This window comes from Ascaphus truei, chromosome 8 (genome assembly GCF_040206685.1).
Source record: "Ascaphus truei isolate aAscTru1 chromosome 8, aAscTru1.hap1, whole genome shotgun sequence".
Lineage (NCBI taxonomy): Eukaryota > Metazoa > Chordata > Amphibia > Anura > Ascaphidae > Ascaphus > Ascaphus truei.
Window position 1 is genome coordinate 52,595,951 of NC_134490.1, and position 16,694 is coordinate 52,612,644.

Genomic DNA, 16,694 nt, shown 5'->3' on the forward strand with positions numbered 1-16,694 from the left:
AATTTCATTTCTAGGGGCTTATTCTAGTAGCTTTGTTGATTTTGCTGTTATCTCGAACGGTTTGGCGTGTTCCTGCCGAACGGTTTGTCATTTGTGTTATCACGGTATTCAGAAAGAATCTGAAACCCTCTCAAACCATGAGAGGAAAATGCCAAAACCGTTCGGCGTAGTAGAAAAGTCATCTCAGATTTTTTTCTAAGTTCTCTCCCTGCGACATCTAAAGGTAAGAAAAACATTGAATGTATGTAATTTTTGTTTTTCAGGGGTTTTTTAAATTGTATTTTTTCATTTTTATTTTTTTTCTTGCCCATTGACTGCCAATGTACTGTATTTATCTGTTCTCCTTTAGGGCTACAGATAATTACAGTGACAAGCAATGCATTTTTTGGTAATTGCTTATTTTTATTTCTTTTATATGTTTTTTTGTTGAATGCTTTGAATAATTATTGTGTTTTTTGGCTGAATATTTTTGTAATTCTTGTTTATTTTTGGTGGTTTGCTTCTTTTATTTCTTTTTTTTTTTTTTTTTTTTTTTTATGTTTGCATCTTTTATTGTTGTTTATTTTTGGTGCTTATTTTTTTTTTCTTAGCCTACCCATTTATTGCTATAGTGGCAAAGCATGCGCATATTATATGGCATGCTTTAGAACAAGAAAGGTGTGTAAGAGTGGCACACAATTCCTTTTTGAAGAACATAGATGAAATAATATTTTCTCCTTGGTGCTCACCCTCTGTTCACCTGACGTCATTGCGCATCGTAGCATCATATGACGTCATGAGGCAATGATGTCATGTTGCTAGGCAACCCGCTGTACTTAACTACATGAATAGAGAAAAAACAAGGCGCACACAAACAGCACAGCATTGCAGCTGTACAATGTGTAAAACAAAGCTTGGTATAAGTAGCCCTTATATAGTGCTATCAGGTTCAATAGTCACTACTATTAGTCAGGAATATTGGAGGGAACATAGTAAGTCTTTTCCTTTATGCATTCTGTCAGTGTTTTCTTGAGTCCAATATTAAGGATGCTAAGGCTAGAAAGAGATTGATTTATAAACTGATTAGGTTTACAAACAGAAACAATTTTGTTAGGATATTTCCAAGTATCGTTGTAGGATAGTATAATTGTAGCTCTTTTTAGAGGCATGAGCAGTCAATAAAGGCAAATGGTTTAATAAAAGCATATTAGTTAGTTCCGCATGTAGAAATAAACATATGAAAAATCAATAGTAGCTGTGGTTCAGAGTGACAGATAAAGGACTCCATCTCTGATCTATCCACCTGCATATGGGCATGCTTTAACACTGTACCAATCAATAGGTGGTGGGTGGGGTTAGTTGCCCCGTGGTGGGTAGTTAGACCTCCCGGGTGCGTAGCAGGGGAGGGCGGTTAACCACTTAATTACTATAGCAGTTACTAATCGCTAAAGTGATTAAGGGATATGGGGCCATTAGTTTGTATTTTTATTGTACTGTTGCTGCCAACGGAGGACATTGACGCATGGGGCGGTGATGAGGATGCCTTCATCCTGGCAGGGGTAAGTGCAAGTTTTATTTACTTTATGCTGGCTGGATAATGTTTTATTTTGAATAGGCAAATGAGCTATCCAGATCTGGATAATAGTAATTTTGCCCATTACTGTAATGTTATGGTTGTTAGCGGTACAGATGCAGCCACCAGTATCTGAAGACTTGCCGTGGGGAATCTGGGGCTATCTCACAGTAAAGCTGCAACATTTCTGTGAGATTTCTGCACAGTCAGACTAATGGCCCATTGAATTAACACAGCGGGGTCCTTGCAGTCCCATTCAAACTGATCTGCAACTTAGCTAATTACTTATTGTGGATTGTATTGATACACACATTAAAACGTTTTATTTTTTATTTTTTATATACAGCAGTTTAGACTGCTGCTTTTACAACTGTACCACTTTTTTTTAATGACCCCCTTCTGGTAAGAACACATAGTTAAGAGGCATTTTTTGGACTGTCCCTTTAATTCTGCTTCTTTTCCAACAGGTGATTAGCGCCATAATTCCATTCACTATCACCTCATCCCATTTCTGTGCCGGCAGAAAGACACGCATCGTTATTCATGGCTTTACCAGTAGTGGTGAGGACGTATGGGTGACAAAAATGTGCAAGGTATGAAGAATGTGATCTTTCCCCCCCTATAAAGATCTGAATTTGGTGGAGGTTTCATAAACATCTTAACTGCCAGAGACGCTCACACACTGATATAGTCTAAGGAACCTGACTCAAGAAAAGTAACAGCACAATATATTTTATATACTGTAGGTCCCTAAATGTCTTTGCTGATGAAGTGTCTATAGCGGGGGTGACTACCCTTGTACTAGATTAGGGGTGCGCAAACTGGGGACACGTCCGGTACAATGGTTTTGCGCTCTTCCACAAAGCATTTAAATTAAATGCCAGGGGACCACACGAGGCCTGTGTAACTGACTTTCCTGATTCAGCTGGCTTCGGGCGACGCATTGTCATGGCAGCATGACATCACGTGACCCCGCCGCGTCATTTGACACGGGCATAAAGGTAAGAGGGGGCGCGAGCAGTGGGGGAGAGCAGGCAGGGGACCCCACACCAAAAGTTTGCACACCCATGACTAAATTACACATTTTACATTATTTTATTGTATTAATATATTTATTAAATCAGGGGTAGCCAACACCAATCCTCAAGGGCTACCAACAGGTCAGGTTTTCAGTATATCCTTGCTTCAGCACACGTGGCTCAATCAGTGGCTCAGTAGAAGACTGCACCACTTGTGCTGAAGCAGGGATATCCTTAAAACCTGGCTGGCTGGTAGCCCTTGAAGACTGGCGTTTGCCACCCCTGGTCTATAGGTTCCTAACAACATAAAGCTTACTTTGTGCCAATCCTCAAGGGCTACCAACAGGTCAGGTTTTCAGGATATCCTTGCTTCAGCACAGGTGGCTCAATCAGTGGCTCAGTAGAAGACTGCACCACTTGTGCTGAAGCAGGGATATCCTTTAAACCTGGCTGGCTGGTAGCCCTTGAGGACTGGCGTTGGCCACCCCTGGTCTATATGTTCCTAACAACATAAAGCTTACTTTGTGCTACTAAGAACTTATATATTTTCTACAGTATGTGAGAATGCACTATGAGAACAAGAAGCACACTTTCCTGTTCCTGTGGATATTGCTTGACTATATATATGTATGTGTGTGCATGTGTATGGGTAACCCCTCTTTATTTGACCATACCTCAGTGTATGAGGTGGGGGCCTGAGTCCGTTTAATATAGTAATCATTACAGTTGAGTGGGGTCAGTAATAAGGGGGAACACCACAACAGGATATGTATAACAGTCTATAGATAACCTAAACAGGAATAAACGCAGATTTGCAAATACACCTGTGACCAATATAATTAGGGCCACAGCATATCATACACAATAACTTATTAACCTGTCAAATATAACTAGTGCTGCACTTATCAGTGTATGGTATAGTCACTGTAACTGAGTTCACTCCCCTGTTGAGCAGAATGGGTTAGGGGACATTAATATCACGTCAGAGCTCCTTATTCTGAATTGCCAGTTGTAGGCTTTTTCTAAATGTAAAGGGTACCCTTTCCTACTCACAGCAGTGGGATCTCTTCCTTCAGCTGTCTGTCTCCTGGGCTGTTCCTCTGGGGCTGGCAGGTTCCTCACTGTGGTGTTTCCCTGCGCTTTCCTCTATGTGCTCTATGTGGCTCACCACATAACGCCACTCTCCAGCTCTCTGTCAGGCAGGTGCAGATCCCCTTTGGTGGATGGCTGTGCAAACAATGCCTCCCAATCCAATCCTGGGGGGGGGGGAGTTATGGATTGGAACATTGGCAGAGAGGCAGGGGACACCATTACAAACTTTTTTGATAGGGTGTGAGAAACCCCATATCCGCAGTAAGTCCTCTTGTTTTGGTGTTAAAGAGTCTTATCATTCTGAGTTCAAATGTTTTCCGTTCTTGGGTGCGTTTAAACATTCCATTGACGATTTTGATTTTTAAATCATTTACGGAATCATCTGTTTCTGAGAAATGATGTCCACAGATGAGCAGTATCTTCCTTCTTCATGGTATTGTATTTAGTGGCTGTGCATGTTCATACTGCCTTTAATTTTTGGCTGGTTTCCCCAATGTAGCATCCTTAGTCACATTTGTTGCACTGAATCATATACACCACATTCCTGGATGTGCAGCAGTATGATCCTTTAGCATTGATTGTTCCATGGTTATGACTGGCTTTGGGATCTTGGCATATATGTTTCTAGAGTTTGCACCATGTGTTGTTGCACGGTTTTGTGCCATTATCAGTGTCCTTAAGTTCGTTATGAAGCTTTTTTGTTGACTAATTTCTGTTCCATAAACCTCCCATCTTTGCTTTCCGGCAACCACCAAACCTCAAACAGAAATATATCAGTTAGTGCAAACTTGTTAAACATCACAATATTTAATTTAATCTTTATTTAATCTTTCTGTGTTTTCCCAGGTTTTGCTCGAGGTGGAAGATATAAATTGTATCGCTGTGGACTGGAGTGATGGATCTCACACCGATTATCCACAAGCTGCAAACAATGCCCGTGTCGTGGGAGCAGAAGTGGCCTACTTTGTAGAATTTCTTTCGGTAAAATAACATTCTAGAAATAGTCCCCGCTTTTGTGTTTTCTATGAATCTGAACCATGACTATGAACACTTCTTAATCACACTGCAGCCTGGGAGACCTGCAGCCTGCTGCAGAGAATATGCATTTAGGCCAAAACCCTTGTTTATGAGTGCGTGGCAGGGGCTCTTCTTGCTGGCTTTTCACAGCAAATTACAAGAGTAAGAGTTCTAACACACAGAAAATCAGAACAAAGTGTTTACATTGTGGCGCTGTCTCTAGAGATAGAACCCCTTTCGCCTCCGATCGTGAATGGCGAGGATTTGGACATTTGTGGCTCGATGAAAGTGTTACAAATGTGCCCAGGTTTGCCAGGTCACCAACATGAAATTCCCCAAGTAAAGCCCACACGATTCGCCAAATTTAGCGACTTTGGTCCCCGGCTTCTGCAGGCTTTTGCCCAACATACAAAAGGGGCAGGTGTTCTGATTAACAAACATTTTAAACATGTTAACCACTGTGTACTTGTATGCAATTGTTTCCTGGTTAACAGTGAGAAACTGGACTTCTTCTAACATCCGTAACTGTCTCTGGGAGATTCCTCAGTATTGACAGACAATTACCTCTTTACTAATGGAAAGTATCCTATTCTCTACGGCGCTGCGTGAGAATACGTCTCTGCTACGAATCGATTCACCTCCGGAGGCTTTAAAACCCACTCTTAAAGCACTGAACAGGAAAAGACAAAATGGCGGACGAGCTCGGAGGAGGCAGTAATTGAGTCAGACAACCAGTGAAGCTTAGTCAAAAACTGTTCCTGTTTATTAAAGATTTTCAGTCAGTTTATATAGGCATACGAGCGTAGAAAAAACACGTACATTGAGAAACTCACTTCCCTTAACTTCCCTGTCTGTTTATCTCAAAAAGGGACATCTAGAAAGTTTACGATTTGGGAAGTGGTCTGAGTACAGATTTTTGGAGGCTGTAAAGGAAACGTTATTCTCTTATTGTTTAGGACATTTCATTGTGTAAGACATTCTTAAAATTCAGGCTCAGCATGGCTGGCTAAACTTCCTGTTTCTACATGATGCAATAAGTCTGAAAAAACAGAGTTCCTTTAGTTCAATTCAACCATCCACAAAGTGGGTAAAAGGTAATTCTGACATCTGATTCAAAAATACAATAGCAGACTGGCATTTATTAGTTCCTGAGATTTAAGTGTTAGTACAAATGGTTATATAGCAATCAAAATGGAGTCCCCCCTTTATATACACATTATCACTAATACACATAAAAGCGGCTATCCAAGCCAGCGATTTCTTTTGTAATTTTTTTATAGACAACTAGCTTATATACCCGGCGCTGCCCGGGATTTCATGTTTTATATGTTTATAAATATCTGCTCCCCCCTCTCTCTATCCGCTCCCCCCCTCTCTCTCCGCTCCCCCCCCCTCTCTCTCCGCAGCGGGTCGCCTAATGCAGCGTTGTGTTGCTATGCCAAGGAATGCGTTAATAGAAGAAGTTACAAATTGTTATGTGTACTGTACTGTATGTACTGAACTGTAATGGACTTTCCCATCTGAGTGTATCATTTTTTTGTTTTCTAACAAGAAAAAAAAGTCAGGGTTGAGATGGGTAAAATTCCCATGATATTAATCTGGATCAAATAGCAAATTGTAGGAAACTGGATTAATACATTTCTTATATTTGAATCAGCTGCATATAGAAAAGGGTGTTTGAATGGATACTTATCCCGCTTATAATTCCTTCAATTGCAATCTTTGCTACAGTAACTACTACATTTGAATGCAGTTTTTCTATTATTAGAAAAATGTTAGCCACCCCCTTTCCAATGTCCATTTGATTGGCCACAGCCTGGGCGCACACGCTGCAGGAGAGGCAGGGAAGAGGAAGCCAGGCATCTCCAGGATAACCGGTGAGCAGGGAGACTTTGGGAAGGAGTATGTTTGTTTGGCAGAAAGGACCTCTTCATTACACAAATAGCCCTAATCCCCCCTCTTATGTGTTAAAACATCAACCCATGTCTCTGCTCACCGCACCCATTCAGTAGCATGAGACGGGCAGTAAAACTGAACATTGCTATACACTTGCAACTACCTAAAGCTGCATGTAATAACAAAATAGAGCATCCTTCAATATTTAAATAGTCCACCATGAACACTCTGCCTTGCTTCCTTCTCTCCCTTATTACCATCCTGAAGCTGTTCCAGTGGGGCTACGTTTTGGGACTAACCACTGTAGTATCAACCTACGGTACATAACTGATTACTCATTTTGCCCTACTTGCATTTGAATCTACAGTAATTGTGGGACTACTACAGATGCAATGTAAAAAGGGTTAAGGCTGCACTCCACAAATAAAATAAGACATACAGTTTACCGGTGCTGCTGGTTCAAGGAAGTACCTGCCAGGCAAAATCCGAAGTACACTCAGGAAAAAAGGGATCCAGCGCTCCACGGATTTCTAAATAAGGTAAATCTATTGTGCCACACAACGTTTCGACCAATAGGTCTTTCTCAAGTGACTAGGCATCTTGAGAAAGACCTATTGGTCGAAACGTTGTGTGGCACAATAGATTTACCTTATTTAGAAATCCGTGGAGCGCTGGATCCCTTTTTTCCTGACTACTACAGATGCAGCGGCCGTTATTTGAACACATCACGGAGCCGTTTTCGTGTGCTCTGCTGTATTCCACGCGGCATGAACGTGGCAAATCGCCCCAGGCACACGTGTTTATCGCGGTTGCTTTGTTTGAATTTCATGGATTCTGTTTCTTTGTGTACAATGAAATGAATGAATTGTAATGTGTACAGTACTGTGCTACTGTGCCAATTTCAGGTGTTTCAAATTCAGAACACTAAAATGCCATTTTCTGCACTCGCCTGCACTCGCGTTTTATGGTGGTACGGTTGGAAGAAATCACGCGCCATGACATTGGCATTCCGCGGTATACAACGCGTGAAGTGTTCGAATATTGGCCGCGGCATCTGTATCTAGTGCAGGGGTGGCAAACTCCTGTCCTCAAGAGCTGCCAACAGTTTAGGTTTTCAGGATATCCCTGCTTCAGCACAGGTGGCTCAATCAGTGACTCAGTCTTCAACTGCACCACCTGTACTGAAGCAGGGATATTCGGAAAAACTGACCAGTTGGTAGCTCTTGAGGACTGGAGTTGGCAACCCTGATCTAGTGTAATTTGGCCTGAACATTTCTGCTTAAGAAATACATTTAAAATGCATACAGTGGCGGCCGAGCGGAGTCTTCAGCGGCCGCCACCGCGATGTGGGGGCATTGTGCGGGCAGACGGTGGCTTGTTTTGGTTTTCCCTGGCCCGTGCCGCGCGTCACTGTGGCGCCGGTCACACGTGCCAGGGTTCCCCGGCATCCCCGTAGGCTGCAGAGGAAGCAGGGGTAAGGGGAAGCTGCGCAAAGCTGCGCGAAGCAGAGGAGCAGCCAGGGAGTCGGAAGGGGAACAGCATCCTAATTTTGCACGCGGGGAGGGGAAGATGCGGCTGGCGCGCGGCCAAATTTGGCGCCAGCCGAAAAAAGCCCCGGTCAATTACGGGCAAATGTTAGACTCACGCTGGCTGCAGCAGTATACTGTAAATATATATATATTTTTTACATTTAATACAGGAAACGTAAATCACTGACATACTGAATACCATTTATAAATCAGTGTTAAAGAATATGTTAGGAATACGTTGAACCTCAAACAATGGAATAATTCTTCAGCTGGATTTTACTAATAGTAAGATGCAAGCCATACCAAAGGATATGCTCACATGGAGAGACAAAGAGAATTCAGAGCAGGTATAGTCTCCAGGGCGTGGCATACATTTTGTAACTTGTGATTGGATAGAGTAATACATCTATGACATGCTAAAGTCTGATAAGAGGATAGAAATTGCATCTCCTAATTTTAAATAGTATCGTGAATAAAGAATGTGTATGTTAATATAGTGGGTTGTCTTTGGAGAGAAAATAAATGACACCATCTGCCCAAGACAGTGCCCGTGTGCAAAAATAAAAGTATAGTCCAGAAACTGAAATAGGAAGAAAGATTTCTGCTGAATGGAATTTCTTAAAGGGTCAGTCGCCCAAATCCTTCCATCGGTATGTTTATATGATTGTGATGTAAGGCTAGACTGACACACAGAATATTGATTTGAAAACAGTATTCTCTTTCCTGGACACCAGAATAGACTTGTCTGTTTAATTAATGCCTCTTTTAATTTTTAATCATAAGGTCTTGATCCAGCTGAACTTTACTTCCAAAACACACCTATTAAAGTCAGACTGGACTTGTCCGATGCTGGTCTTGTAGACGTCATCCACACTGACTCTGGTCCTCTGATTCCTAGTTTGGGTGTGTATGTTTTTTTAGTGCAGAACTATTATCCTGTTGCAGAAAATGTATCCTATTATTATTATTATTTATTTATAACACCAACATATTCCATAGAGCAGTACAATAGGGTTTGAGGATGAAAACAATAAAATATTAAACATTAACATACATTGTTACAGAAGGCAAAGAGGGCCCTGCTCCAATGGGCCTTCAAGCTATAAAGAAAGGTAAGTGGAAACATAAGATACAGGGCATAAGAAGCAATTTCGGATAGCTGTTTGTTATTTGAAGGTGTTGGTGTTGGGGAAGCAGTAAGTGGGAGTATGTGGAGATAGAGCTGTTAGAACAGGTAATGTGTGTGGGGGTTGGAAGAGCAGTAAATGGGATTGTGCAGAGGTAGAGCTGTGAGAGCAGGTAATGTGTGAAGGAGTTGGTGTTGGGGAAGCAGTAAGTGGGAGTGTGCAGAGGTAGAGCTGTGAGAGCAGGTAATGTGTGAAGGAGTTGGTGTTGGGGAAGCAGTAAGTGGGAGTGTGCAGAGGTAGAGCTGTGAGAGCAGGTAATGTGAGAGGGAGTTGGGGTTGAGGAAGCAGTAAGTGGGAGTGTGCAGAGGTAGAGCTGTGAGAGCAGGTAATGTGTGAAGGAGTTGGTGTTGGGGAAGCAGTAAGTGGGAGTGTGGGGAGGTAGAGCTGTGAGAGCAGGTAATGTATGAGGGAGTTGGTGTTGGGGAAGCAGTAAGTGGGAGTGTGGGGAGGTAGAGCTATGAGAGCAGGTAATGTGTGAGGGAGTTGGTGTTGGGGAAGCAGTAAGTTGGATTATGGGGAGGTAGAGCTGTGAGAGCAGGTAATGTGTGAGGGAGTTGGTGTTGGGGAAGCAGTTAGTGGGAGTGTGGGGAGGTAGAGCTGTGAGAGCTGGTAATGTGTGAAGGAGTTCGTGTTGGGAAAGCAGTAAATGGGATTATGCGATTGTTGTTGCTTCTGGGGAACTGAGGCTCTCATTAATAATACCATTTCATGCGCTACGGTGTATGCTATTGTCTTATCACTATTTGTTGTAGGGAACTGAGATTTCCCTACCATTCACCTAAGCAGCAGAAATCACCCCAGTTAATTGCATTTAGGTCCCACCCATACCATTGTAGATTACTTCTAATAGCGCTTTTATTTTCTTCCATTATAGTAGAAAATTTACATACCCAAAAATGATATATAGAAAAGGCTTTAAATATTCCACTACAATATATAACTTTGTACTAAAGTATAACTTCTTCTTATTGCAACATAAAACATTTCTATTTCAGGATTTGGAATGAGCCAGCTCAGCGGTCATCTGGATTTCTTTCCAAACGGAGGCGTTACGATGCCAGGATGTCCAGAGAAAAAAGAAATTCCGAATGCGAATATTGAAGATATTACGACTGGTAAATATATGATTCTTATAGGGGCTAATATAGCTTTAAGTTCGTTGCTGACTTAAGCTTGGCTAACATATATCGTCTTTCCTGAAGAAATGGGATCTCTTCAAAGCCTCATGTTCCTCCTTTCATGAAGTGCGCTCAGCATCCTATGATACGTCGATCATTTATCTGTTGATATCACAGGGAACTCCTGGAAACGTAGCACTGTTACTATAGTGATTCACTTTAGTATTGTTGCAAACTATAGAAAAAAAGTAGGTTTTCACTTTCTTTTTTTGGCCCTTCATTTCAAATTATTATTTTAAAAAAGTTCACATTTACTGTACATTGGTCAAATACTGATACTTATCAGTATCCAACAACTGGCCTCTGTTTCTAGTTGAGTCTTGGAGGTTGTTTGAACTGGGGCGCTCCCTAGGATTTGTGGCGGAGAAAGTGCTGCAACGCCTAAGCTATTCAAATAAATTGGAATATAGATATGTGATTGTGTACAAAGTGTAAAAGAGTATATAAAAATATATACTGGCCCTTTTTTGATGATTTCCTGGTTGCTGCTTGACTTCGGAGAAGGGAATCCCGTCTCCTTCTTAGCGTGGCAGTTGTAGTGTGAAGATAGTCAGCGCAAACCTCATGGGCCTCCCGATGTCGATGGAACCGAATGAAATAAAAGGATATGGATAAAAAAGAATTAAAATCTCAGTGTATTAGATACACATGTGGGGGATGGGGGAAGAGGGGGGGGAAGGGGGAGGGAGGTAAGGGCAGGGGGTGGAAGCAAGGAGGAGGATAATGCTGGAGGGGTTGATAATTGGTTTTCCACTTTAACTAATCAAAGAATACATAAAATTATGGATTCAGTGACTCACACGGGCTTGTGTGGTGTCTCTCCCTCAACGCTGACTGTAGTGGATTTATTACAGACTCATATGCTGGAGTCTCAATATACATAAAACTCACACGGCCTGATGTGAGTCCTTGTCCTCAGAGGGTGATGTCCTGTATGGATGGTGTCTGGGTTGTCTCAGCAGAATTATCCCCCGATGGGTGTAGTGTGTGTGTGTCTCCTCTCCCCGTTTCCCAGATGACCAAAAGGAGTGTATGCCAACAAGGGTTAACAACAATAAAAAAGGTACGTGAAGTCAAATAAAATGGCCCAGCCTCAGCCGCTCGGTACACTCCTGCACGGTCTCCTCCTCCGTTCTTGTTCCCACTGGCGCGTCCGGCAGCGGAACCGGAAGAGGGGATCTGCACCGGATGTCCTGTAGTGTGCTGGGTCCCTCTCTCAATGAGCTCCGGCAGGGAACAACATGTTTCGCAATAAGCTTCGTCAGGTTCCTGCCGGATGCTCATTGTGTGCTGTATATATAGGTATCCCCCTTTAGTTAATTGGTTGATCACCTGTTTCTGATTAAAATTAAAACGGAGTAAAAATGACTATTTTATGTCTTTATAAGTGTTGCCGTTATTAGCCCTTAGTATTTATGGTAACCGGATGGTGGATTTCAACTTTGTAAGAAGAGATTGCATAATAAAAATTGCATAGTAGAAATTGCATAATGAAAATAATCTTTACCCAGCACTAATCTAGTTGAGTCTTGCCAGGGTGCAGATGGGACTACGGGCAGGTTGCCATTTTCACTGCCGAGTTAAGAAAAAGAGCTATGCATGTTGTCATTGGAAAATGAAGAGAAAGCCATTAATCATGGGTGTTGTTTATTTTCCAGGAGTCATTAAAATTGCTGCTTGTAACCATGTGCAGGCAATCAAATATTATACGGACAGCATTTTCAGCAGCTGCATATTCACAAGCTACCCCTGTTCAAACTACAGCACCTATCAATTAGTAAGTGTCTCCCTAATGGGGATTTCATGTTCATTGAACCAGCTACTACTGTATTACAACAATGTCTATTTAATGAGTTAATTAGCTATTTATTGTTGCAGAAATGTAAAAGCATGTGGTGCAAATAAATGATCAAATTGTTAAAACCTTAATAAGCCAGCGGTCTCATCCGTGGGATCTTACCCAATCCGCCTCTTCTCATCTGTGGCATCTCCCATAACCTTCCTCTTCTTATCTGAGGGAACTCCCCAAACTTGCCTCTTCTCATCTGTGGGAACTCCCCAAACTCGCCTCTTCTCATCCGTGGTATCTGACCCAAACCACCTCTTCTCATATTTTGGGTCTCCCCCAAACTGCCTCTTCTCATTTGTGGGGTCTCCCCTAACCCGCCTCTTCTCATTTGAGTGGTCTACCCCAACCCGCCTCTTCTCATCTATGGGATCTCACTCAACCCGCCTCTTTTCATCCGTGGGATCTCACCCAACCCGCCTCTTCTCATCAGATCTTCTCCCTGTTCTTTTCACCTCTGTCTCTTAATTGTCTGTGCCACCTCTTAGATATGCTTTTAGGCACATATTGGCTGTGTAACATCAAAAATGTCACATATAAAGAATCTGTGGAGTTAATTTTGGAGTTGAAATTGGAGGTAAAGACGACAAGACAATCTGGACTCTGCATTACAACATCAACTTTTCAACTGTGAGAACTTGACTTTCTAAACGGTGTGATTATTTGTACTCATCCTATCCTCCAATACTGAATCTCAATATGCCCTCCATATTCCTTTTTCTGTTTACTGTTTCCTCACTCCTTTGTAAACATTTCTGTTCTCTCCAACTACCCAACTTCCCTCCTATCCACATTTCTTTATCTCTCCCCCCCTCACCTATGCATGTGCCCATGCACTGCACCATTATTTATACACCTCCACCTCTCTCCCAACAACTTCTTTACCCCCCAATAAAAAGCACCCACACACATCCTCTATTCACACCCTCCATTTATTCCTTCCTGCTTCTGGGGATCTCTCCTAATCCTGAACCCAGACATAAACACACCTGCTCTCAACCACACCTCCCTATCATCTCTTCCCCTGATAATGGTGTTAACCTATTCAATTTAATACTGACTAACCTTAAAACTCACCCCACAAATCAAGCATCCCAATAGCCTGCACTCATGGCTCCATCATACCACCCAAATTGTAAGCTCTTCCGGGCAGGGATTTCCTTTCCTTTTGTCTGATTTTGCTGAGCTTATTGTATTATTATAATTCCCTGTACTGTATTCTTTGTGAAGCGCTGAGTCCACTTTTGGCACTATATAAATAAATATATACATGCATATATATTAAGTATTATTATTGTTCATTTGTAAAGCGCCAACATACTCCGCAGCGCAGCACACTGGGGGGTACAGAGTGACATCAATGACATACAAATATGACAAACAAGCGCAAACAGATACAGAAGGGTCCTGATCCTGAGAGCTTACAATCTTGAGGGAATAAGGGGCAATGTTGAAACAAAAAGTAAAGTGGCTGCTCAGTGTTGTGTGGGACGGAGTATAACTGAGGATGGATTATGATCCAGCTGCACAGCTGGATCTGTTAAGGTTGTGGGGGGTGTGTGCTGTGAAGTGCTGGAGAAGAGTATAGTTCCATTCCAGCTTACTGAATAAGGACATTAATCTTTCACTGTATGTTGCTTCTGCATTTTTTCAATCCTGTGTTACATGTTATCTTAGGTACTTGGTTATCTCCATGATTATTTGATGCTGGAGAAGCATACAATGCATTGCTGTATAAAAAGGTTAATACACACACAAAACCCCAGCAAGCTCAAGAAACCCCAAAACCCACCACATATCCTGTATATATAGTGCACATACACTTTATACTCCACTACGATGAAGGAAGATACTGCTCACCCGTGGGACATCATTTCTCACAACCAGATCATTCAATAAATGATTTAAAAATCAAAATCCTCAATGGAATGTTCAAATGCACCCAAGAACGGAAAACATTTGAACTATGTAACTAGTTAGGATGTGAGAAACAAATGTAACTATGTAACTCAGAATGATAACACTCTTTGACACCAAAACAAAAGGACTTGATGCAGATATGGGGCTTCTCACACACTATCAGAATTGTTTGTAGCATCCTGCCTGTCTCTCTTCTTATCCGCACCTTCTTACCCCCACCTCCATGCTGTTCCTTGTCACCCTTTCATGGCTTATCTACAGTACATATCTAGGGTTTTTTTCTTTCCTTCCTGCTCTCCCTTACACTGTCTTAGCCATATTCCTTTGTTAATCAGTATTGCCGACCTGAGGAAGAGAGGAGAACTCTTGAAAGCTTGTCCTATGACATAAATTGTTAGTCCAAAAAAAAAAAAAAAAGGTGTCACCCAATACTGAAGAACACATTTATTCTGCACTATTGCAGCTGGACTAAGACGGCTATTTCCGTTTTTATATATACAGTATATACACTGGCGACACACTTTATTCGAGCTTGGCTAGTCCCACGAATTCGGATATACCCGGGTGTATTGAGGTTTGTGACTGTTTTCTGCCCGAGTACATTGAGTTATTTTCCAAGCAGGGATTGAAGCATTTTATTCCCGCTGGCTGCAATACTGCACAGTATATATATATATACTGCATTACAATTCATGAATTTATGCCATCTGGTAGACACGCGAAGCATTGCAGCCTATTAAATCCTAATCATTATCATTTAACAGATCAGCCGCCCATCAGCCAGGCATGAACCCAGGCTGGGAAGGCAAATGCAACGGGGCTTGTCAGAGGTTAGGAGTGGCGCATTCCAGGTATCTGCCAGGTACATACCGGGTATTTGCTCGAATAAAGTGTGTCGGTGCAGTATATTGTCAAAAGGAGTGTATAAAAAGGTACATGGTGCGCAAAGTGATTTGCTATACATGGTAGACCTTGTTTCTCACCGTAATGTCATTAAATGTGTTACTCATAGGGTGGCTGCGAAACGTGCCCCAGTGCCGGATGTCCTAAGATGGGTCACTTCGCTGATACCTACCGGGGAGTAACATCCGCCAGCCAAGTGTTTTATCTAAACACACCATAGTACAACACTGACGCACACCCGGTAAGCCACGCAGTTTATATTTTCTTGTGATAGCAAAAGATTTTCTTTTTAAAAACAAAATCCCTATTCTTTTTTAATCTTGTTGTCAAATCTGTTTTTCTTTCCAGGTAAAGACACTTGTGGCCAAAAAACTTCAATGAAATAAATGCAAAGACCAGAGTTTAGCATAAAATCTGCAGAAACTGGCTGTATTTAATGCATAAATAAAGGCTATTGGTGGGTGTATGTCTGTTTCTGTTGTAGAAAATGTTTCAGTGATGTTTCTTTTATCTTAATTACTTGCAGTATTAACAATATTAAGTTGGCAGGATATCACACATGTGCACAATTCCCTGCAATGCTGAGGCTATTTCTTCTCACTTCCTTTCAAGAATCAAGAGGTTGGAGACGCATATGAATTCTTGCTATTGCCTTTGAGTTTTTTAATGTTGATAAAGGTGGTATTGAAAAAGTTACATGAAAGTCTCTTCTCAGAGAACCAATATCACAGATCAACTATGCTTGTTAGAATTAATTAATAGAAAATCTGTAATGAAGACATGACATTCTCATGCCCACTGCTTAACACATGGGTTCTAAACTGCAGTCCTCAAGACCCCCCAACAGGTCAGGTTCTCAGGATATCCCTGCTTCAGCACAGGTGGCTCACAGTGACTCACTCTTTGACTGAGCCACTGATTGAGACAACTGTGTTGAAGCAGGGGTATCCTTAAAAACTGACCTGTTGGGGGTTCTTGAGGACTGGAGTTAAGAACCCCTGGCTTAAAATGTTATATCTTTGTATCTTCCGTTTGAACATGGGATGTTTGAGATATTTGAACTTGTTTGAAGAACCAGAGTGTAAATGGGTTCTGCAGTGCTTTAATCTGGTTTACTCTTTCACTGCTTAAAGGGGATCCCCAAATGTATCTTTCATGATGTACTGCAATCTCCATATTAAAAGAAGTCAATCGGCAAATAGTTTAAGAGAAGGTCAGCAGTTACACAAGAGGCAGGTGGCGTTATCTGCTTTGTTGCAGAAATGTAATTTCCCATATCAGGAGACTAGTTTTGCACTTGACGTTAGGACAGCTACAGTTACCCCTGGTCCCCAATACCCAAGCCAATTAAACACAGACTCCAGGTTGGGGTAAAATGTCCACAGGTTTTAGTAAAATAACATCCCCCAATACCAGCAGCTTCAGATTGCACACATCCATGATTATTTTAAACCACCTGCATCAGGAAGACGCCCAAACCCACCATCCGTAATCAGTCCAGCAGGAGATCTATAAAATACCACTGGACAAATTGGAAGGACATTACCAGACCAGG

General features: G+C 41.9%; 1 protein-coding gene across 2 annotated transcripts in view; it reads left to right on the forward strand.

The window, feature by feature from the left end:
- Positions 1-15,605, forward strand: part of LOC142501714 (inactive pancreatic lipase-related protein 1-like) — a 36,629-nt gene extending 21,024 nt beyond the window's left edge. Inside the window, exons 4-11 of one of the 2 annotated variants that reach the window (XM_075611994.1) lie at positions 2,020-2,145; positions 4,510-4,644; positions 6,449-6,557; positions 8,889-9,008; positions 10,288-10,407; positions 12,129-12,247; positions 15,249-15,380; positions 15,488-15,605. In XM_075611994.1, coding sequence (XP_075468109.1) covers positions 2,020-2,145; positions 4,510-4,644; positions 6,449-6,557; positions 8,889-9,008; positions 10,288-10,407; positions 12,129-12,247; positions 15,249-15,359 — 840 coding nt within the window. In that variant the 3' untranslated portion in view covers positions 15,360-15,380; positions 15,488-15,605. The remainder of the gene's footprint in view (positions 1-2,019; positions 2,146-4,509; positions 4,645-6,448; positions 6,558-8,888; positions 9,009-10,287; positions 10,408-12,128; positions 12,248-15,248; positions 15,381-15,487) is intronic. The other variant, XM_075611995.1, reaches the window with a different exon arrangement.
- Positions 15,606-16,694: the final 1,089 nt, after the last annotated feature.